This window comes from Echinops telfairi, unplaced genomic scaffold (assembly GCF_000313985.2).
Source record: "Echinops telfairi isolate 266 unplaced genomic scaffold, ASM31398v2 ScPeMD7_1;HRSCAF=3_0, whole genome shotgun sequence".
Classification (NCBI taxonomy): Eukaryota; Metazoa; Chordata; class Mammalia; order Afrosoricida; family Tenrecidae; genus Echinops; species Echinops telfairi.
Window position 1 is genome coordinate 47,363,541 of NW_022103896.1, and position 22,302 is coordinate 47,385,842.

Sequence of the window (22,302 nt, forward strand, 5' to 3'; positions counted from 1 at the left end):
ACTTCTTCAGCAATATCCCCAAACACATGCATAAGAGTTACAGGTCCTGGGCTCACACTTTTAATACATGGACTTGAGTTGCTTGCCCCTGGTCTACTCCCCCAAACAAGGACAGTCGTAGGAACCCACCGAGGGGGTCCCTGTGAGTCAGCAGTGACGCAGTGGCAGTATTTTTGACACGGTGAAAGTTTTTTGCAAGGCTCTTGGGCAGAGATTGAGGCAGCTGGACGTATCTCCTTTCCAGAAAAGCTCTTCTACCTGATGTTTAATCAGTGTTCGTGACACCTGGTTCCAACAAATAAACTCTTTGAGTCGCAAAGCGATTTGTGACCTATCTTCCCTTGAATTTCTAGAGTTAAGTGTTCTTGTCCATGAATGCTGTTCATTCATTCCACTCAAAAGAGGGAGGGGTGGAGGGAGGGGGAGGGGAAGACAACAATTTGGATTCATTATGACAGAGTACATTTCCTCTTCAGAATAAAATGTTATTCATGCTTTTCATTTTAATGCCTTACTATGTTGGAAACCACCACCTTCATTGTTCTCTTTTTTGTGAGTTGAAATGGCCAACGACCTGAACTGAGAGTCTTTATCTAAAATGCTAGACTAGGACGAGGGTAATACCTGACACACGAAACACTTTTCCTAATTTAAATCAATCAATCTCTCTCTCTCACACACAGCTTCAAGAAATTTGGGTAGAAATTCCATTATTTTTTAAATCCATTTTTCCACGAACAATGGAAGCCTCCTTGTGTAGTCCTTGGACTACAGACGAGGTCCTAACCGATCGACAGCGAGCACAGGCACCGTGCTCAGGCTTGAGTTCTAAGCAGTGTCGCAGATCTGACCACCCAGGGCGTTCGGTACATGCTGCGTGGCACTGTTGGCTAGGAAAGATCCACAACACGTTGATCTGCTATCAACATGTTGATCTGCTATCCTTCGCAGAGAATAGTTTCTTTTGGAGAAGTCACTGGATGCCAAGCGGAATGTTCCTAGTTAACCTGTCAGGAAATTAATCGGACTGTTTGTATGAATGAATTGTTTTACGTTTGTGGAAAAATGACATGAAAAGATACGCCTTTTGTTTTACATATGCCCTATCTCCCCTGACATTTTTATGAATGGAATCTCGTGTTCCTGTAGAGCTTCTTGTCAATTATGTTTGAATTAGAACCTTAAACATTATCCAGTGCAACCTGCAAATGTTATTTATGAGGGCACTGAAGTGGGAAAAATGGAGTCAGTTGGTCAGACCCCTTGCATTGGAGACAATCTGGGCCCAGGTAGAACCTAACAGGTACCCCATGGGCCATGCAGCACTGTGCATAGGCTCTTTGCATTCTCTCAACCAGTGTTTGAAAATTAGAGTAGTATGCTGGTTGGAAGGGAACTTCCAGTGCTTTCTTTGATTTCTGTCCTGCTCTTTCAGGCCAACTTGCCCCTGCTTCAGCGTGAGCTCCTCCACTGCGCAAGACTGGCCAAACAGAACCCTGCCCAGTACCTCGCCCAGCATGAACAGCTGCTTCTGGATGCCAGCACCACCTCACCTGTTGACTCCTCAGAGCTGCTTCTCGATGTGAACGAAAACGGGAAGAGGCGAACTCCAGACAGGTGAGAGCGTGGAGAACTCGGCTCTAACCATGGTCTCTTTCCCTCACACCACATGCAGGAGGACACATTTCATATGACCTTTAAATTGCTGGCCTACCTCTTTTGCAAAATCAACAGCATACTAGAATGGACATCTGGAAGCTCCTGTTCTCGCCTGGGCTGGTGCAGAATGGTGATTTCTGATTTGTGTTAGTTAGGCTTCTGTGCATGATCATCCTTGCTGTCATGGGTCCCAAGTGTCCCTCATGGTTCTTAGGCACACAGTTGGTATTAAGATGATTATTTTTTTTAAAAGATGATTATTTATTACATACTTCAACCTAACCACATAGTTTATTCTTCAGTGTTGTTTAATGAACTATTACCAGTTTTCTTAACTGAAGTTCATTGTTTTTTTCCTTCTGCCTCTTTATTAAGCAGACAGTTCACAAATGATGATTTTTAAAGCTGACCTTTTCCTGTTACTCAGGAAACACAGTCCAGTGGCTATTTAATTTGGGTTTTATATCAACTAAGGGAAAAATCATTGGCACTTCGGTGACCTGAGTAAAGATAAGAGTTAAAAAATAGACTGAGTGCATAATGTTTTTGCTGAAAAAAACCTTATTCATCAGCCAATATTTATTTTCGAAGGCACTCTGCTCTCATAACTAAGAATTCTAAACTTAGACCTTATCAAGGAGTTGATTAAAAGCATGGAACTTACCATGTACCTTCTTAAAATAATTTTTGGGAATGCTGCCACTTGATTTATCGGTATTTTCTAATGTAAAGTCTTACTACAAATTTCTGCATAGTGCTTGCCACATACGGATAATCTTAGAAGGAAATGGCATTAAAAGGCTTGCCTATCACACATTTTGTTTCCGTTCTTCATTCACCCATGTATTTTACTAACTCTTTATAGAACAGTCTTTGAGGGGTTGTCACTGAGTCACTTCTCTGTCCCAGATTTCTAGGACCTTATGAATCTTGTAGGTGCTCAGAGACATCCCTCTGAGCCTGACTTGTCTACCTATAAATGTCTTAGCTGTTTGCTAATCAGCATATTATTAACAGCCATCAAGTTTATATATCATTGTTATGTAATCCTCTGTTAAGCAATTTTATACTACCATATATAGAGCTTTGTTCTCCTTGAGACGAGAAGTTCTCTTGATAATTATTGATTATTAAAACAAACCAAATGTGAGTCTATTTGGGATATATTGTAGACCTATCTCCATATATGAATGGTGTTCCTTTCTTAGTTTTTGCAAATCATATTTTATTGGTCCTACGAGGGAATTTCAAAGGTTCATTTAAAAAAAATGGAGCCAAATGAAAATGGGAGTTGTCGACAAACTTTTTGAAGCCCTCTCGTGTTCAAGGGGCAACAGAACATTTGAAACTTGAGGTGCTTCATCTAGGTCCTGACGTTGCCAGTCCACAGGACGCTAGAACGTGAGAAGGGGCCTCAGAATAGCGGGGGCACATTCCTCTCTGGTTCTAACCCATTTATCCTCTATCGCTTAGTACCAGATCGGGTATTGGGAGGTTTCAACTCTATCTTGATAAAAGAATTAGAGACTAGCTAGCACATTGGGGAAGAAGAAGCACCCTCTGGGCTTCGGGACGAGAAGATTACAGGGAAAGGTTGAGATCACGATCTACCTACGAAGATGTCCTACAGGCAAAATTACAGATGGGTACACCTTCCTCTAGAAATCTGAACTGGTACATAGCTGACAGGACAAAAAGTTGGTTTCATTTGTTTATTAACATTTCCCCCTAGGCTCTTTCACAGTATTTTGTATTTGAATATGCAGTGGCTTTAGACTTCCCAGGAACAATCCTTAGGTAAACTTTGAACAAGATGCTAGCATATCATTAGGCAAATTCCATGCTCAATTCCGTAAGCATTCAGGATCCTTATTCTGATGGTGGGTGTAGGGTGCGCATGCAGTCAGGTAGACCCCCAGTCTTACTTTCCCTGTGATTACTCAGAGACACTGGTAGAATTGATTCATGCAGTTGGTCTTGATGGAATACTGTTTTTAGTGGAATCTGGTGTATATATTACAATGGTAAAGTGGCAAATGAGTTTTCTTAGCACAGGGAGGAAAGGTAATGAGAATATGTTGTGTAAATACATGTGTATCTTGTGGGAATTTGATCAGAGCCAAGAAAATATGGCCCTTTACATTAATCTTTTTTCTTTACATGTATTTTCTGCATCTTGTTGGCATGTGCATTTTGTGTCTCCATGTGTGCTCTGTGGAGCTTTATAGAGTGTGGAGCTGTCTGACAGCAGAGCCTTTTTTGGTTTGTTTTACTGAATGCTTTGTTGGTACATATGGTCTGACGTGGATGAGCAGCCACGGTGAGATTTTGGAGTCTATTAAACTGGCTCATTAAAAAGATCAATCTGTTTCTGTAATAACACTGGGAGCCATCAGTCACTAAAAGAGGGAAAAACTGACACCTGAGGAGAAAACACATTTTGGTAATTTGTTCATGACATGTCACGAACAAAAAGAGGGCTCTATATTTTGTTTACAACTTTGGGGGCTTCGATTCTATGACGATTGATGCATGTTACCTACTCAACAGTCATCCTGTGTCTCCGGGATGGGTTTCAGCACATGCTGCTTTCTTCTTACCCTTAAATATGGTTGTCACCAGTTGTGCTTTGTTGTTTTTCACTGTTGTTTGTTACTGTTATTTACAGAAGAATGAATACTCCAAGGGTGTCTGTACGGAACAGTAGAATTTATTCTCCTCCCTTTTCGTAACCCTCTGGGGAGCATTCTCGCACAACTTGACTGTGTTAGTAAACCTGTGGTAGACAGAGTACTGTAGAGCCCAAGTTAGGAAAAGGTAATTTTTCATGTAAAAGTTAGGCTTTCCCACCCCCTTGAAATTCTAGGGAAATGTATCAGATATTCTGTTGTCAACTCTTTTACTACAGGAGGAATTCGACAAGTTCATGGGAAGCATGGAGTAAAACGATAATGGAATTTTCCCACAAGGTTTTTGAAACCTCCTTCTGTGTGAAAGGTGTATTATTCATAATCAGCCTTTATTCTTTGGGCATTCTGTGATGTGAGATGCTGAAGAGGAGAATGGATTTTTTTTCCAGCCTGTTAAATGAAATGAACACTTTCAAGGATAGAGACTACAAGTTAAGAACACTCTTTTAAAACTGCTTACCACGATGGCTGTTGAAGCCACTTGCACTGTAATATTGAGTGAGAAGAGAAAAGAGCAGTTGCACATTGCTGCATTTTCCTAAACTGCAGAGTGAATACAATTATTATGACGACAACATATTTGTGTTATATTAATCATTGCGATCTTCCTTTTCTCATAACTATGATGTATAGCTTTCTGTGTGATATTTGCCCTTCATACTGTGTTCTTTCTTGTTATGATAGTATTCAGTTTCAGAATCTTTTTTTCTTAGGAAACCAAACTGAATGAAGAGTGGTTTTGTTTAACATTCTTTTTTCTTTTTCTTCTTTTTTTAAAATCATTTTATTAGGGGCTTATACAACTCTTATCATAATACATACATACATCAATTGTGTAAAACATATTTGTACATTCATTGCCCTCATCATTTTTAAAACATTTGCTCTCCACTTAAACCCCTGGCATCAGCTCCTCATTTTTCCCCTCCCTCCCCACTCCCCCCTCCTTCATGAACCCTTGATCGTTTATAAATTATTATTTTGTCATATATTGCACTGTCCGACGTTTCCCTTCACCCAGGGAAACGTTCTGTTGCCCGTCCCCCAGGGAGGAGGTCACATGTAGATCCTTATAATCGGTGCCCCCTTTCCAACTCACTCTCCCTCCACCCTCCCAGTATCACCACTCACACCACTGTTCCTGAAGGGAATCATCCGCCCTGGATTCCCTGTGTTTCCAGTTCCTATCTGTACCAGTGTACATTCTCTGGTGTAGCCAGATTTGTAGGGTAGAATTGGGGTTGTAACATTCTTTTTTCATTCATTTTTCACTTTAAAAATATTAAACAGTTGATTCTAAGAATTATTTCTAAAAAAAATCAAGTAAAAGATACAGCATGTAGTACACCAGGATATGAGAAAACAAACCAACCCCACCGACACTGTGTTGATTCTGACTCAAGGCGACTCTATAGGCCAGAGTAGAACTGCTCCTTGGGTTTCCAAGGTGGCCTCGACTTCCTCCTGAGGAGCAGTTGGCGGGTTTGCACCACCGGTCTTGCGTTTGGTGGCCCAGCACCAAGCCGATAGTGCCACCAGGACTCCTCTGAATGAGTAAAGGGGGACTCAAAGGACAGCAGTGTTTGTGCAGTGAGATAAGGTCAAGCAACAGACTTAACAAATAGCGATAAAGATTGTCTATTAATAAGAAAAAAAGAAAAAATCCTTTGGATATATCATCGTAGTGTAATTCTACTTTCGCCTTAATAGAAGTGTATGTGGTTGGATTAATAACAATATTTTCTCTTTCCCTAATGATTGGGCAGTACTTTTAGACTTGCGGGGCCTTTAGAGCTACATGATTTGTCAGCTGCAAGGGATTTTATAGCCAAACCTGGCCAATTCCTCTTTTTACTTCAGGAACTGAGCCCCTTACAACTTGGCCAAAGTCACAGAGTTCTTAATGGAGAAGCCACCTTCTTTGCATATCTGAAATCCTCCAGCTGCATAAAATATGTTTCTATGTGCAGAGTGCAAGTTAGGAAAGCTCTACTAAGAGTTCTGGATGGGGGTGGTTGGGTGGTTGTTAATTTCAGTTGTTTATTTCTCCTATATAATTTCTCATGTATAAACACTGTGTTCTTCTGAAGTTATAGAACTCTTTCCATGGAGAAACGATCCATGGTCAACTACATGTCCTGAGCAAGTTGGAACATGATGAAGTGGGAGGACCGCAAGCAGGGATTTGGGAGCAGTGTGGTTTAACACGGTGACATTTGTCCTTGCAGCGCAGGTCCACTTTTGCTTTTCTGTCAGATGAGTGGGACATCGATTACGCAATCTTCTTATGGAGAAGAGGTCAGCTTTACAGGGAAGGATAAGGTTCATTGACTACGCATCCGTTAGTCCTTGACACACACACAAAAGGCAAGGATTTGATGTTCTGTCGACATATTCTTGTTTTGTGTTGCAGCTTTGATACATTCTTCAGTTTCCTGTAGAAATTGTTTTTTTTACATTCATATCAATTTTGATATGAATCAAGCTTTCGAGTGCAGTAGCATTTCTGGGGGAGAGATATGGCCCAGTTGTAGAGGGCATTTCCATCTCTTCTCACTGCAGCCTTACTCTCACCTGTGAGCCCCAGTTCCTGCTGCCCCTGAGGGTCTCACCCTGCTGAACACTCTACATGCTCCTTTTATATGCTGACTGACAGCTTCTCCTGTGTCCTCTAGTTGGTTATACCATCATCTTTCCTGTTTCACAGCCTACCCCAGACAGTTTCTGAAATCTTCCCAGTCATAAATATTATAATAATGGCTAGTTACTTACTGAACACTTAAGATGCACCAGACCCTGTGCTAAATAATTAACATATTAACATGTAACACTGCTTCTAACAGTCCTGTTACACAGGTTCGGGAGAGCTAGATAATTTGCATGTGGTCACGTGGCTATAAGAGGCACAGATGAGATGCTAACTTTATATTTTGTGACCTACATGCCTGTGCTCTTACAACTGGTGATCTGAACACCCCACTGAAAAGGAAGCGTTTTGATTGACTGGTTGCATGCTGGGTATGCATGAGGCTTTTGTATAGATTCTTTCATGACGCCCTCTCTGGAGCGCAGAGGGACGCATCCCCGTTTTTCAGTCAAAACCACTGTCTTCTAGAGGTTAAGCAAACAACAGAGCCAGACTCTGAAGCCAACTCTATTTGGCTCCGCCTTTGTTCATCTGTATTAACAATTGTGCATTCTTGAGTGTTCTTTCTGCTGTTCTTGTGGCATTTGCAATACCCAGGCCTAGCATGAAAGTGTAGACCCTCACATCTCTGGTTACATCGTACTTGGGTTAAAAGATTCCCTGCCAGCACATTTCCAGAAAGAGTTTAGTACTAACTTCGAGTCCTATGAAGGATTCGAGGCACAGTGTCTTGCTCCACCTTTGTATTTCCACTAAAGTCTGATATTATTTTATATTTCAACTAAAAGGATAATGCCTTTTTCATATACATGGTATCCAAAACACAGCAAAGAAACAATAATTAAACCAGATAATTAAAGTTAAAACTTTATGCAATCAACAATTAATTTTAAGTAAAACATTAAATGGCCTGTCTCCCAAGAGTCTTTCTCCAACTCATTGACCCTATAGGGGTATCAGCCCTGTAGGACAAGGCAGAACCACCCTGGCAGGCTTCCAAGGCCATAACTCCTTCACACAGAGTAATCTGTCCCCGTCCGACAGAAATAGGCATCATCTATTCGTAGGCTACTTTTTGCTTTCCACCATCACATGCACAGGTAACAAAGGGACCGAGCTGAAGCAGTTCTCTCCAAAAGCTAACCTGTCAAATGTTCGATTTTCTCTCAAAAAGCTGCAGTTAGGAGCCCAGTACATAGCCCACTGTGCCACCAGATCTCCCTAAGGGTCTTGGGTCAGTCAATTTTAAAAGATGTGAAAACTCACAACAATGACAAAAGCCAGAATCAACCCAGGAATCAAATGCCATGATTGGTTCACTGACCCTAAAAACGAAAAACAAACGAACAGAAAAACCCACAGCGAGGTCTCTGATCAGAACATACAGACTACAGATTGGAATAAGATAGCACAATTCCAAGCCGCAGGAGCAGTAGCAATTGAATACTTCAGCAGTGGCCAGAGCTTAAGATAGGCAGGGGAGTGGCAAATAACAGGCAGTCTAACTGTTGAGCAGATGGCTGGTACAAGAGACATGTGACAGAAGCATTCCACAGTCTCCTTGGGGGAGGGAAGGCTCAGATGGCTCTGTGCATCTGATTATGGTGATCCTGGAAGGTCCAGGCACCATGTCTGTATATCTGGAGGAGGAAACATTCACCTGCATCGTTTTTGCTCATAAAGGTGTCTGGATGCTGCTCAGCAAGTTATCTCCCAGGTAGCTGTTTAGCGATGGAGCAGTTGAAGGCACATCTCTCCATCTGGCCCCGGTGGTGATATCCTGTGTCGCTCACTCTCTAAATCTATCTAAATAGCCCACTCTCCCCACAGGGATACTGAAAACACAGCAACCCACTACATGTTGCCATGAGGAATTAGGTTTAATCTTTTTAAGGAGATGGTGAAAATTGTCATCTATTGTGTAACAGATACATGATTCAACATCAATAAGAATGATGTTATAAAAAAAAAAGAATGGTTATGTAAAATTCTTAGCTCACCTGTTTCTAACCATTCTAACAGAAGATAGCATTTACTGAATTATGGTTTTAAAATACGATGAAGATATGGATTGTGATAAGAATTCTATGAGCCCCCAATAAAATGTTTCAAAAAAATATGATGAAGAAAAATGATTGTCTTTTGTCTTTTGATAGGTTCAGTGGCCAGTAACATTTTGTTATTAAAAACGATAACAAATTGTGTATGCTAAAAAACGGAATGGAGATGTATTTAATGTTCAGTTATAATTTTCTTTAATAGAACCATTATGTCCTAAGATTTAGATATAGATTTTCTAAAATACAAGAACAAAATAAATATTTGATGCCTGACAGTAGGTTGGACCCCAGAGGAGTTTTTTTTAATCTCAAGCCGAGTCATTTTCCAAGGAGCTGTGGTCCAGGGAGGAGGCTCGGCTGAGACAGACAACAGACAAGCCCCGAGGTCCCCGGCCGCCTAACAAGATGCTGGCAGAGTGAGATGGCAGGGTGGTTGGGCCAAGATAAAAGATTCTTGGGGCCAGGAGAAGGCACTTATGCCAGATGCTTGAGACCAGCAACAGGCCTTGATGAGGAGAAGAAAGTTCCCAGCGTGCTCTCCGAGTTTCTGCTGCAGGGACAGGACTGAAGGCAGCATACCCCACTGATATAGAAAGGGGCTGGACAGAAGGCAGCATACCCCACTGGTATAGAAGTCCAAGGGAAAAATGGGTCAGTTTAGCCATGTTTAGGGTGAGAGGCCTCTTGTAACATGGAAGAATGAGCCTGGGGCACACAAACTTATGTGTACCAGGGTGGAGATTGGAATTCAAGGTTGCTTTCTTTTTTCTTTTTCATTCCAATGTTTATTAGACTGTACCAATCTGCGTACTCCTAGGACAGTCTTTATGCTGGTATTTCCTTCCCTTCCCCCCACTTTTTTCCCTTCCCTTTTTGATTGTTTTAAACCTAGAGGCAACATCTTTTGTATCATCTTGCCATATAGAAATCTAGAGAATGAATTTTCGTTTTCTATTTATTATCATGATTTTATAGTATATATAGTTTCCATTCTCCTGAATTATCTTAAATGGTTTATTTTTGATATGACTCTCATGGATTATCAAAGTACACTCACAAAACATAACGTTTGAACTCTTTCATGTAGAAGAAAGTTTTGTTGTTTTTTAAAAGTTGTATTGACACACGACCCCCATATCATACAATTTAACAATTCAATCATATCAACAAGAGTTGTACAATAATTATGACCACAACCAGCTTTAGAACATTTTCTCCTTTCTTGCACTCACTGCTATAGAAAGACAGGTGTTTTTTCTGTTTGTTTTTTAAAGGAGGTTTGTTTTCTTTTCAAATAGTTTGGATCTTTCGTTACTGAGCAACTGGGGGAAAATAGCTTGAGGTAGAGAATGATCAAAAATTAGGTTTTTAGACTTTCTGACATGCTCAGGCAATGTGTCGAGCTGCTAACCTTAACACCAATCGTTCGAAACAACTGACTGCTCTGTAGGAGAAAGATGAGGCTTTTCAAATTCCTATACAGAGTTACAGTCTTGGAAACTTACCGTGGGGGTCCTATTTGTCCTCTAGGGTCACTACCAGTCAGAACTGAATTGGTTGCAAGGAGGCTGGTTTGGTCCTTTCCTGTCGGTGCTTTTGTAATGGACAGGAGAGGTCGTGTGGCTGCCTCCTGAGCACCAGCGAGCTTTTGAATCAGACTGAGAAAGAAGTGATCAGGACGCCCCTGTTGCAGGGACTGTGGGAGGGAGATCGAACAGCCTCATGTTGATTAAAACAAAACAAAATACTCTTCCAGCAGTCTGTGAGGCCTGCAGGCTTTCCCACTAGAATAGGAGCTGTTTGAAAAAAGAATCAGTGAAACTGACAACAAAAAGTATTAGTTCATTTTGCCTAATCCACTTTGAAAGGGCAACAAATAAAAATGCAAATTTGGAATTTGCCCAGGCAAATTAAGTGTAGCTAGTTGTAGACTTTTCGAAGAAGCAAACAGACCCAAAAAAAAAAAAAATCACATTGTTTTAGTTCGCAGTATGGACAGGAATCCTTTGACCAAGGTTGGTCTTACAAGTACAAAGCCCTGAGTGGGGGGAAGTACGGGGATTGTGCATAGCTCCATGTCTGTGGCTGTGAACTATCTGTCTCCAATGTGAGGGTGTAACGCCCTTATGCAGTGATGAGAAATGGGAGCCAGGGCAGGTTACCCTGAGGTGGGGGCGTTGAGGGGAGAGAAGACTCCTTGGACCTAGCCTTGGCATTTATAACACCATTTCCCTTGTTTTAGGGGGAAAAAACAAAGCACCCATCCCTGCTCCCAACAATGGATCATTGACACAATACCATTGACCCAAGGGCTCATGGGAAGACCAAGAAAATCACATATTTGACAACGTTTGAAAACTCAGACTTCTTCCATTGTCGTGTGCCATTATTGCTATCATTGAACAAGAAGAGGTGAACATAGCAAATTGAGGTGGTTTTACCTAGCTGAGCCAAAGATATTTAGAAATGCTACAGGGGGCTGCTATAAGATATTTAGTGTATACTTTCTATTTTTGCACAAGAAAATAAATTTTTCAAAGCAAAGAACAGAGGACTTGGCTACAAGGCGTGACTTAGAAACTTATAATTTGGCCAGGGGACATCGGGCCAGCATGTTTCAGTCTGCATACCCATGATGTTTAGGTAGAGTCATGAAAATGCAGTTTCCCAACCTAGAAAGGGACCTCAAATCATCTAGTCCAGTGGTTTTCAAACTTGATTTTAGCACCAGCCTTTTGCCTGTTCAAATGAAAATCCTTTGTGGAGCCCCAACTTGTAACACACATGGGAATGTTAGGTCGCTTCCTCTGGCCTTTTGTTTCTAGACTGCTTGGGAAAACAATTCTTCATTGCTTCAATTCCCTGAAACACTTCAGGTGGCACAGCTTGAAAACCACTGATCTAGTCCAACCCTTTCATTTTACAGATGAGCAAACTGAGGTCCAGAGAGGTTAAGTGGCTTGGCAAGGTCACACAGCTAGTCGTGGAAGAGCCAGGACTAAATCTCAGGTCTCTTGATTTCCAGTCCAGTGCTCTTTCCACTACACCACACTGCCAGTAAGGTAGGTGCTGTGTTAGCAGTATGTTCATGGCTATTAAGTCTTTGGTATTTTCCACCTAATGTATGCTGGTAATAAGCCTTAGATGCTGAAGTGTATTATTTAGAAGTGTATAGGATATGAAAATGTAGATTGGAAGTGCCTAGATGTACTCAGATGGTTAATCAATAGTCTAATGTTTTCTTTCACTTTTTAGAATTATTTGAAAGCCGTGCATTTAGGTAATGTCTGTGCTATATTGGACATTCTAGTCTGATAACAGTGATCAATATGTATGGAGTCAGTATGTTTTAGTACAGACACATACTTTGATGGGAGTATCATTGAGACTTTTGGCCCTGTTCCCATGGAGACCAGACTCTGCTGTCATTTCCAATAGCTCTCCTGTTTCCACTATGTTGCATCCTTCCTTAGTATGCAGTGCGCATGTCTTTGGGTGCTGAGTTACTAACTTAAAGGTTGGTGATTCAAGTCCGGGGAGAAGCATCACAGAAGAAAGACTTGGTGGTCTGTTCTGGAAGAGGTCACAGCCATGGGTACCTTCTACAACACATACAGCTGACATGAGTCAAATCTATAACCACGAATTTTTGTTTTAGGTCCACATATTTATTTCATGGGACGTTGCTGTGCCCACAAAGATTTACAGTCTTGGAAATCCACAGAAGCAGTTCTACTCTGTCCTGCAGGGTCCCTGTGAGTCAGAACCCGCCCAATGGCAGTGACTTTATTTGATTTATTTCACATCAAACTGCTCAGACTTTACTTCTGCTCACTGTGCGCTGGCAACCTCTGCCTCTGACTCCTTTCTTCTCTTCCATTTGGTGTGTTCCAATTGTCTCTGGGCATCCACCCCAATGGGGCTTAAACAAACGCCATGCCGTTGGGGCCATTGTGACTCACAGCTACACTACAGGATGGCCAGGCGCTCCCCTGTGGGCTTCTGAGATGCTAACTCTTAACAGGAGTCGAAGGCCTCCTCTCTCTCCCACAGAGTGGTTGGTGGTTTTGAACTGTGACCTTGTGGTTAGCAGCTCAATAGGATAACCACTGTCCCACGGGGGATCCTCAGGACTTGAAGGATGGTCTCATTGCCGCTGATGAGCTCTGTTGTCCATTCAGATTCTGCTCCTCCCCTTCCCAGGTAGAGATAATTGCTGATGTTGAAAAGTAGGAGGGGTTACTTGAGGTCTCTATGCTACTATTTACCAGCCTGAAACCACAGAGGCTTTCCAGAATGTGCACCTGACTTCTTATGGAAAGTTTACTTGAAGAAAGAAACGTCACACTTCTAAGACTAGAGCGCTGAGGAGAACCTGCTGCTGAGCAAAGACTCAGTCTGGGGGCTATGATTCTAGCTACTAAAGTTGGACCCCAATTTTGTTCTGATCATATTGAGAAAACTGGTTATTGCCTCTAAGGCAAGAGAGAGAGATTTAGCCAGAAAATGCTTATTTAGCACTACCTTTGTTTGAGAACCTAGGAGCAGTGAGTAGTTAATAGGTTTCATTTGTAGAATGCCTGCCTTCTGAAAGCCAAGTTTTAAGACCTGTACTTCAATCTGATGTAGTGTAGTTGAGATGTGCTAATCTAGCCACATGACCTCATGACCCAGAAAGGTTACACAAATTTTCTCTGAGCATGCATTTTCTCATTTTTAAAGGAAGGGGTGACCTTGGATTATTATCCTCCTAGGCCTGGCTAGTTCTGTTGTACCCCTGCTGGTTGATTACCTGGGTGACTCAAGGTGACACTGGAACCCCAGAGAGCACATTGCTTTACTGTGTTAGTCCAATTGGATCAGTACGTTCCAGGAGACTTTTCTTTAATGATGACATTGTTCTCTCTCTGCCCTGCCCAGCATCATAGGCACTGAGCACCCAAAATATGGCCATTATTATGGGGCATCAATTTCATTTTACTTAACAGTCATGTAAATGCAGATGGACATATGTGATGCCTACTGTAGTCAATGATGCAATTTTTAGGTATTCCCTGACGAGAAAGTCGTATGCCCCGTTAGATACATAGGATGGGGACATCTTGAGTCTTTAAGAGAGTGACGATGCTCTACCTTGATGAATCTCCCCTAAACACAGTCACCAAATCTTCATCAAGTCAATTTTGTTAAGTGATCGGGGTGAGCGTCCCGCAAAGTGATGGTACCCCAGGGGTGAGTGGCCGCCTCCTACAGCCCCTTCTCTTCTTACTTGACTTTCGGCGAGTCAAGCACTTTACAAACATTGAGAGCAACAGTCTTAGAACAGAACTGTTAGAAGTCAAGGACTCTTTTTTTTAAAATATGTGATCCGCAGAGGATGATTGTATTCCCTTTATATGGGATCCAACCGCTAGAGCTTTAGCTGGAAAGAGGTTTGCCAATTTGATGAATGTGGAGGGAAACGTTTTCTCCTGTGTAATCTTATGATTTTAGACCTCAGCATGGCTGCCCGTGCACTGCCAGGGGTCTTCTGAGAAACCGATGTTAGAAATTTTCTGGTTAATGAAGGGATACTCTATTGATATTACAAACTCAGGTGCAAGTATCTGAACTTATGATGGTGGTTGAGTAACTTCTGAAACAATCTCTTTTTCTTCTCCCTCAGAACCAAAGAAAATGGCTTTGACAGAGAGCCTTTGCACTCAGAACATCCAAGCAAGCGACCATGCACTATTAGCCCAGGCCAGCGGTACAGTCCAAGTAACGGCTTATCCTACCAGCCCAATGGCCTGCCTCACCCCACCCCACCTCCACCCCAGCATTACCGTTTGGACGATATGGCCATTGCCCACCACTACAGGGACTCTTATCGACACCCCAGCCACAGGGACCTCAGGGAAAGAAACAGACCTATGGGTAAGATGGGAGAACTGCTCATGTTTTATGGACTGTCCACTTCCTACTTTTCAACTGAACTTGGGGCTTGGAATCTGTAATGGGGCACGGATTCTTTTATGATGCCACGAGGCGAACACTCATGTAGCATGAATAGGTTCTCTGACAGCTTTCTTCTCTCAGTCACTTGTCCCCTTTCAGGTGGCAAGTCACATTTTTTTTGGTGGGGGAAGCGAGTCGTCAAGAGGCATCTAAATTAATACAAAACCCTCCATTTGTGAGAGCAAAGGCAAAATGAGTTTTTACTATAAATTTTATTTTCGCATGAGTAATTTCATATGCTGCATGCTTGCCACAAGTCTGTTTTTCAGGTTTTCTTTCTTGCATTGCTGCTTTGATGTCAAATGGTCCCAAATTAATTTTTGATATCCCCAATCTCCATGTTATTCTAGGTTCCTAAAACATGATATGGTATATTATCTGTGGTTTCACACGACAGAAGTGTGTGAGGGAGGAATCGATACTTGATCTGAAAGTGCCAAAAGTTAAATTTAGTATTGTTAACTTTGTGTTAAAGATCATCGACCAAGAAGGAATGAATTGGGGGCCAATGTCAAGCTGTTGGAAGGGAGGCGGTAGAGTAGCTGCCAGGAGAGAAAGAGGCATTGCCCAGGAACAGGAGATGGGGGTTTGAGCAGGGTGAGTTTGGATATGTGATGGGGCCAAGGTGGTGGTACCACTGAGGGAGTGAGCACACTCCTGCTGGAGCACCTGGCATCCGTTCTGAACTTGTGGTGAGTCAGAGGATTCAGCACCGATGAGAGCAGTAGGCCGCCCTCTCATCTTTGCCCACCTCTTATTTCGTGATACCTAGCCGCAGGTCTTCCTTAATTTATACCAAGGTGCTGGCAGACTCTCCTGACATAATGTGGTGGGCAGCGTGCCGGGAATGGCTAGGGATGAAGTCCAAGTGGGAAACGGGAAACTGGAGCTGAGGATGCAGAAATATGGGAAATGCAGCCAGCCAGTGATCCGCTGCCTAAGTAGGAGTGACAATGAGTCTTTAGTCACATACAGAGAGAGCGGGCTCAGCAGCTGACCTGAGATGTCCTGCTACCTTCTGAGCAAACGGACGGTCAGACTCGGGTCACTTTGTCATGATGCTGGTTGTGACTTTCCTGCACACGTTCCTCCAAACAGCGAGGAAGCCGAAGGGGACAGAGGGGTCAGAATGAAGGGGCAGTTGATCAGCACGCTGGTTATGAGTTGCTACAGCGGTGGCTCTGCGTTCCACACAGCAGTGATTTCTACATTTGCATGCTGTCAAACAAATGGCTAAGCATATAATTTGTGTTTTCTTAATAGCCAATCTGCCTAATGTTCTCTCAGAATCCATTTCTGAAGAGCTTTCAAAACGTGATTACGTTCTTTCTCAGCCTGGATTGATATTTTGACCACCCCCCAGATAAAATAGTATAGCAACCTCCTCCTCAGCAAAAGCTTTGCTATTTACTTAGGGCTTACAGTCCTAACATCCACTATTGCTCATTTGACAATACAAATGGAATCATCAGGTCATTGTAAGACCAATAAAAGATATCCCACTTTGTAGGTGCTAGGAAATGGCTTATTTCTTAGGCGCAAATGCTATTTTATGAAATATTAGTTTCAGTGCATTATAAAGTAATCAGTAAGGAAGTAATTATGCATATGTGCAATGATTATGTATTCATCTAGTAATGTAAAATATCCCTTTATGAATTATATCGGTACCCACTGGTTTTATGTGATTTTCTTTATACCACGTTCCTTACCTTTTAATTTTATTAGCTTATAAAACTAATAGTGCTAATCTTGATAAATATGTGAAACTACTTAAATATCCTTAAAGGCTGGCATAGTTTAGTGTGCATTAATATGAAGTAAAATCTTGATGGTGACAAATTATGGTTTTACATCAGGTTGCCATTTGTGAATATAAAAATTGTCATAACTGGTATACTTCATTTTGTATGATTTACAAATGCCTGTTATACACAGGGACATATACTCACTAAAATTATTGAATAAAATATCTCGATAAGCAGCATTCATTCATAAGCAAACATCAGGTGTCAGCAAGTTTATTAAAATCCTCTAAAACACATGAAGCAGTTAAAACTCCACATGAGTGTCAGATTTCTCACAAATTAAAATATGCTCTTTGAGGGTCACGGCCTATTTCTTTAATATATCCTGCTAGCCCTGTGACTATAAATAAAAATGATGAGGTACTGAATATTTAAGGATCAGAAATGTATTAATGCAGCATTCTGAGGGGTTTTTTTCCCTTTAGAATACCTGTTCCTATCTAATATGTGATTGTCAGCACCCAGAGCAGAAAGTGGTTCATTGTGTTTCTGCTAGGTTTCTATACCAAACACTTGTATGTAAACATATTCCAATGCAAGATAGAACCTACCAATATTATACATAAATACTGATCCTATTAACCACATATCCTGCTTCACAGTAAAGTTTTCCCAGATGCTGGGACTCATACTGGGAGAAAGACTCCCGGGAAGATTGCCGCCTTGGGAACCCGGGGCAGTTCAGCCCTGCCTCCGTGGCCTGCTCTGCGTTGGAGTTGCCTCGGTGGTGGGGAGCTTGGGTTGAAAGAACGCCAAGTCTGCCCAGGACTAGTCAGCGGGATACATGAAGCTCGTGAGGCCACTGGAGTTGTCAGTCTTTCTTCGCAAATATTACGATGCCCCCACTATAGTCACGGTCACTTTGAGGTCCTCCTCATTCTCCCCATTATTTCTTGTGGTAACTTGGAGTATTAAGTTTTGCTGGAGTAGGGGGAGCCAGCCCCCCACGACTACTACCCACGGGTTCAGTAGTGCACAATTGTACCAATTGTACGGTTGAGATATATATTATATTATATTATATTATATTATATTATATTATATTATATTAAAGTCATCCAGAGCATGCGAGGTAGAGGAGAGATAGTACATTAATGCAGTCAGACACATTGCATGGTAGCATTGCTCACCTCAGCCCAGCTTGGTGGTCCACGTGGAGAGAGGGGGAAGGGAAGGAGGACAGGAAAGGGAACAAGGGAGAGACGTGGGAGAGGAGAGAGGGAAAAGGCCAGCGAGAGAGGCCAGAGGAGGAGAGAGCTCTCTATTGCTGACCCAGGCCTATATACCTTTGGGGGCTGTGCAAGCCCACTAATTACAGGTAAAGACATATGTCACGGGAAGGGGTTGCACTATAGGTTACACAGTCATGAGCGGGTGGTCTAGGGACATGCACGCAATAGGAAGAGGAGGGATTGGGGGTATACATGTGACATGATGGGCGAATCCTAGATTTAGGATGGCAGCCTAACTTTGGATGTCACAGAGCCGGTTTGGCTTGTTCCTGGCCCAACTGATAGAGACCATTATTATCAATAAGATGTGAATTCTGGCCTACAGGAGCCTGTCCATTGTCCCAAACAGCAGGGGGGGAGGGGGCCCACTGCAGTCTGGCAACTGATGGCCCTCAGGAGGGGAATGCCTACACACCTGACCTCCCCCCACAGTCACTGATTTTAACAGTAGTGCTTTCCCCCCTAAAACACAAGCAGCAAATAAGTCAACAAAAATTACATATTTGAAAACATCTCAGCTTGAAATAATCACAACAAACCCAGCAATAACGAAATAGGACTTTCCCCTGGCTTTTCTTTTATGCAAATAAGCAAAATGTATTTGCAATTTTACTGTTTTACCAATAGATGGCATTGGCAATTTCAGCTTTTAAAACATGTCTAAGAATGTGTTCTAATTGGACTGTATTGTGTTTTAGATTTAAATTTTCATTTCATTTGAGAAAGAGTTGTATATCTGTTGTGCACTGGTATCAGCTACAAATTAAATTGTATTCATGGTTGATGGGTCTGGATGGGTCGTGTGACTCATCGTTATTCTTCTAAAATGGAGATAAGATTTAGAGTCCAAGCCAACCACAGTAATGAGTCTCTACTCCGATTTCACACAAAAATGGCATGCAGCTTTGACAGCCGTTCTGGTCACGTCACTCTTAGTTATTCCTCGTCTCACAGGAGTAGCAGGGAGCATAGAAGCCCACTCCATGTCAGACTTTTTAAATATGTTTTATATTTTCTATATTTTTATATCCCAGTGCCTTACCTTGAGAGAAAAATGAAAGGTCTCTGACTCATATGAACCTGTAAGAGGATCATCGTATGTCTCTTACAGATCTTTCATTCCCCTACGTGTGGCACATTTGCAAAGGTTCATTTTTCCACAAACGTTTCGAAGCCCCATTCTTGTTTTCTCTGTTGGTAGACAGCCCAGCTAACTGCTAGTGATCATTCATATTGTGGCTCACAAAAGCATTTGTATAGTAGCCTCTTCACTGTAAAGCTAACAAGCATTAATTCATACTTAGGTTATGAACGAGGACTTGGTTTTATGATAATTTCTAAAAATAAGTCTGGGATGTTGACTTTTTAATTTTTCAAAAGATTCCCTGTTTGTTTAAAAAAAATCTTTTTTGGTAAATTGAGTATACAGAGGTCATTTTCATATGCTCCCAGCCCACTCTCGTTATTACCTCATTTTATCAGGGTAGGATGTCTGTTAGGATTGTGTTCCTCTACACTTTGTTGAAACATGGAAGCATTTTACGCTGCTTGTCGCTCACTCACTCAAACACTTACTGCCATCGTGCCCACACTGCCTCGCTGCCACAGTCTGGGACAGAGCAGCACTGCCCCTGCGGGTTTCTGAGACTGGAACAGCCAGTGTTTCCCACAGCTCACAGCGCTACTGGCAGCCCAGCTCATAACGCACTATGCCAGCAGGGCTCCAGTTACTTACCTCTGCCCATATAAAACGACTTTATACTATCCTGATGTTTAATGAAGGAAGCCGTGTTTTGTAGTTGTGTAGCATTTAGCTGTGGCTTCCCGTGTTAAGAATTAGGTTATACCACACTTTGTTTTTCTAGTCCTCTGTTCATGGCCATGTGTCCACCCTTTGGCTATTGTGGACAGTGCTGCAATGAACACTGGTGCGTAAGTATCTGTGAGTCTTTGCTTTCATGTCTTTGGGGTGTCCACCTAGGGGTGGAATTGCTGAATCATATGGTAGCTCTATTTTTAATTTACTGAGAAATTGTCACACAGTTTTCCACAATGGCTGGGCCATTGGCATTCCCCACAGCCATGGACAAGGCCCTGAATTAATTTTTAAACCTTAAACCACAAATCTTAAAGCCAAATAGTCATTTATCTTAATTAGTAAAGACTGTCTACCTTGAGTGTTGTGTTCTTTTAAACTCATCTATGGGAGAGAAGTTGACAATAGTAATTCACAGAATAAAGAAGAAACTTAGAAGGCAATACATTCACATGAACGGGGAGGAAGAACTCAGAGCAGAAAGACAAGAGTGGCTGTGCAATTGTCTGTTCTCCTGAAGGTATTCACAGCAGTAACAGCAAAAATGAAATGTTAAAAAGCATTTATCACAAGGAAGTACTTTATAAGTGAGTGAGGAGGGCTGGTGGGGCAGTGGTTAGGAGCTGGGCTGCAATCCCCAAGGCCAGTCATTCAGAACCACCACGTGCTGCTCCAAGAGAGAAGGCAGCGCTTGCTTCTGCCCACAGTTACAGTCTCCGAAACTCACAGGGGCAGTTCAGTCCTGTCATATCTGGTCGCTATGAGTCGGCATCGACTTGCTGGCAGTGAGTTTGGTTGTTACTGATGAGTAGCCCTGGACTTTGTGTCATTTAACCTTCTGTTTACTCCTGAGTCACATGAAAGACCACAGACCTGTAATCTCTCACCTTCCCACGTTTATAGTTCTTCAAGGCATGCAAGGTTGTGAATCTAAGTGTGACACCGTTGAAAAACAAGTATCTTCTCCAGTCATTCCATTTGCCCATCCGCCTTGCTATAAGACCATTTGCACATGGGTTGTGTTCTGAACACTTGGAGATGAATCAGCCTTCTTTTCTGCTTCCTAGGGTTGCATGGCACACGTCAAGAAGAGATGATCGATCATAGACTCACAGACAGAGAATGGGCAGAGGAATGGAAACATCTTGACCATGTAAGACATTGGTAATCCTTTAGATTGAAAACTGTTTGGAAACCATATGGAGTGAGGTTATATGATAAAACGAAAGCTAAGTGATACCTTGATTGCTCGGACTTTGGGTTTATATGAAAAAAAAAAAAAAGAAAAGTGAAAATGTTTGAAGTAGAATTTAAAATTAGAGCTTTAAATTGATATTAGATCCACTCATGCCAGAGAAATGGATAGCTCTTGGGAAATCATCTGCCAAGTGAAATCTATGGGCCCTGTTTTCTTGAGAAGCGTTCATGTTGTTTATAGAGCGACAGTGTCACAGCTCACGTCCGTACCTCTCACTCTTCTTTCTCCTGCGCATTGGGTTTTCTCAGCGTTTGGACCTGAATTTCAAATCCAAACTTTAAAAAGTATTAAAAGCACACCATCCCTATTTTCCTGAAATAATTTTTTACCGGCACCCCAAACCTTCCAGTTGTGGTGATTTGTGTATTCTTCCTGTTCCACGCTTTTTCTCACACAGCTGTTAAACTGCATAATGGACATGGTAGAAAAGACCAGGCGGTCTCTCACTGTGCTCCGGCGGTGTCAGGAAGCAGATCGCGAGGAGCTGAATTATTGGATCCGGCGGTACAGCGACGCGGAGGACCTGAAAAAGGGTGGCAGTGGAAGCAGCAGTCACTCCCGGCAGCAGAGTCCCGTCAACCCAGACCCTGTCCCACTAGGTACCTTTTCTTCAGATGTGCATATTGAACAGATGCTTCTTATGCTACCAATGCATATGTTGTTCATTTTGCCATGCGTGCTAAGATATAGGAGTTTTGGAACCATCAACACAGTACATTGTCTTCATATACGCCTTATCTGTTGGGAGAGTGGCTAGACTGATGGATACAGAGTCACAAAATTTGAACTGCTTCTCCGGGTTAATCAAAAGGCTAAGCTCCAGGTTAGGCTTATTACTAAGCTTAATATTAAACCTTCAGAGCTGAACCAGAATTTAATGTGCATCACAAAAAGTTGTTCTTGTTCATAAAAGTCAAAAGTTATGGAATGTTTCCACAAAATTTCCAGAGCCCCTATTGCAGCCTTTGGAGTCTGCTGCAACCCTGAAAAAAAAAGTAAATAGAATTTCAGATTAGGCCCTGAGTATGGTAGGAAAACTCTCTATGGAATTCTCCCACTGCACAGCCGAGTTTAGGAGCACTACTCCCCAGGAATATCTGCTGTGATTTTTAATTCAAGATGCTGCCTCTGAATC

At 42.2% G+C, this 22,302-nt stretch overlaps 1 protein-coding gene across 4 annotated transcripts in view; it reads left to right on the forward strand.

Moving 5' to 3' along the window:
• RUNX1T1 (RUNX1 partner transcriptional co-repressor 1) overlaps nt 1-22,302 on the forward strand; it is a 181,555-nt gene that overhangs the window by 116,537 nt on the left and 42,716 nt on the right. For all 4 annotated transcript variants that reach the window (XM_045286061.1, XM_045286069.1, XM_045286064.1 and 1 more), the window contains 4 exons: nt 1,436-1,617; nt 14,722-14,972; nt 20,977-21,062; nt 21,565-21,766. In XM_045286061.1, coding sequence (XP_045141996.1) covers nt 1,436-1,617; nt 14,722-14,972; nt 20,977-21,062; nt 21,565-21,766 — 721 coding nt within the window. The remainder of the gene's footprint in view (nt 1-1,435; nt 1,618-14,721; nt 14,973-20,976; nt 21,063-21,564; nt 21,767-22,302) is intronic.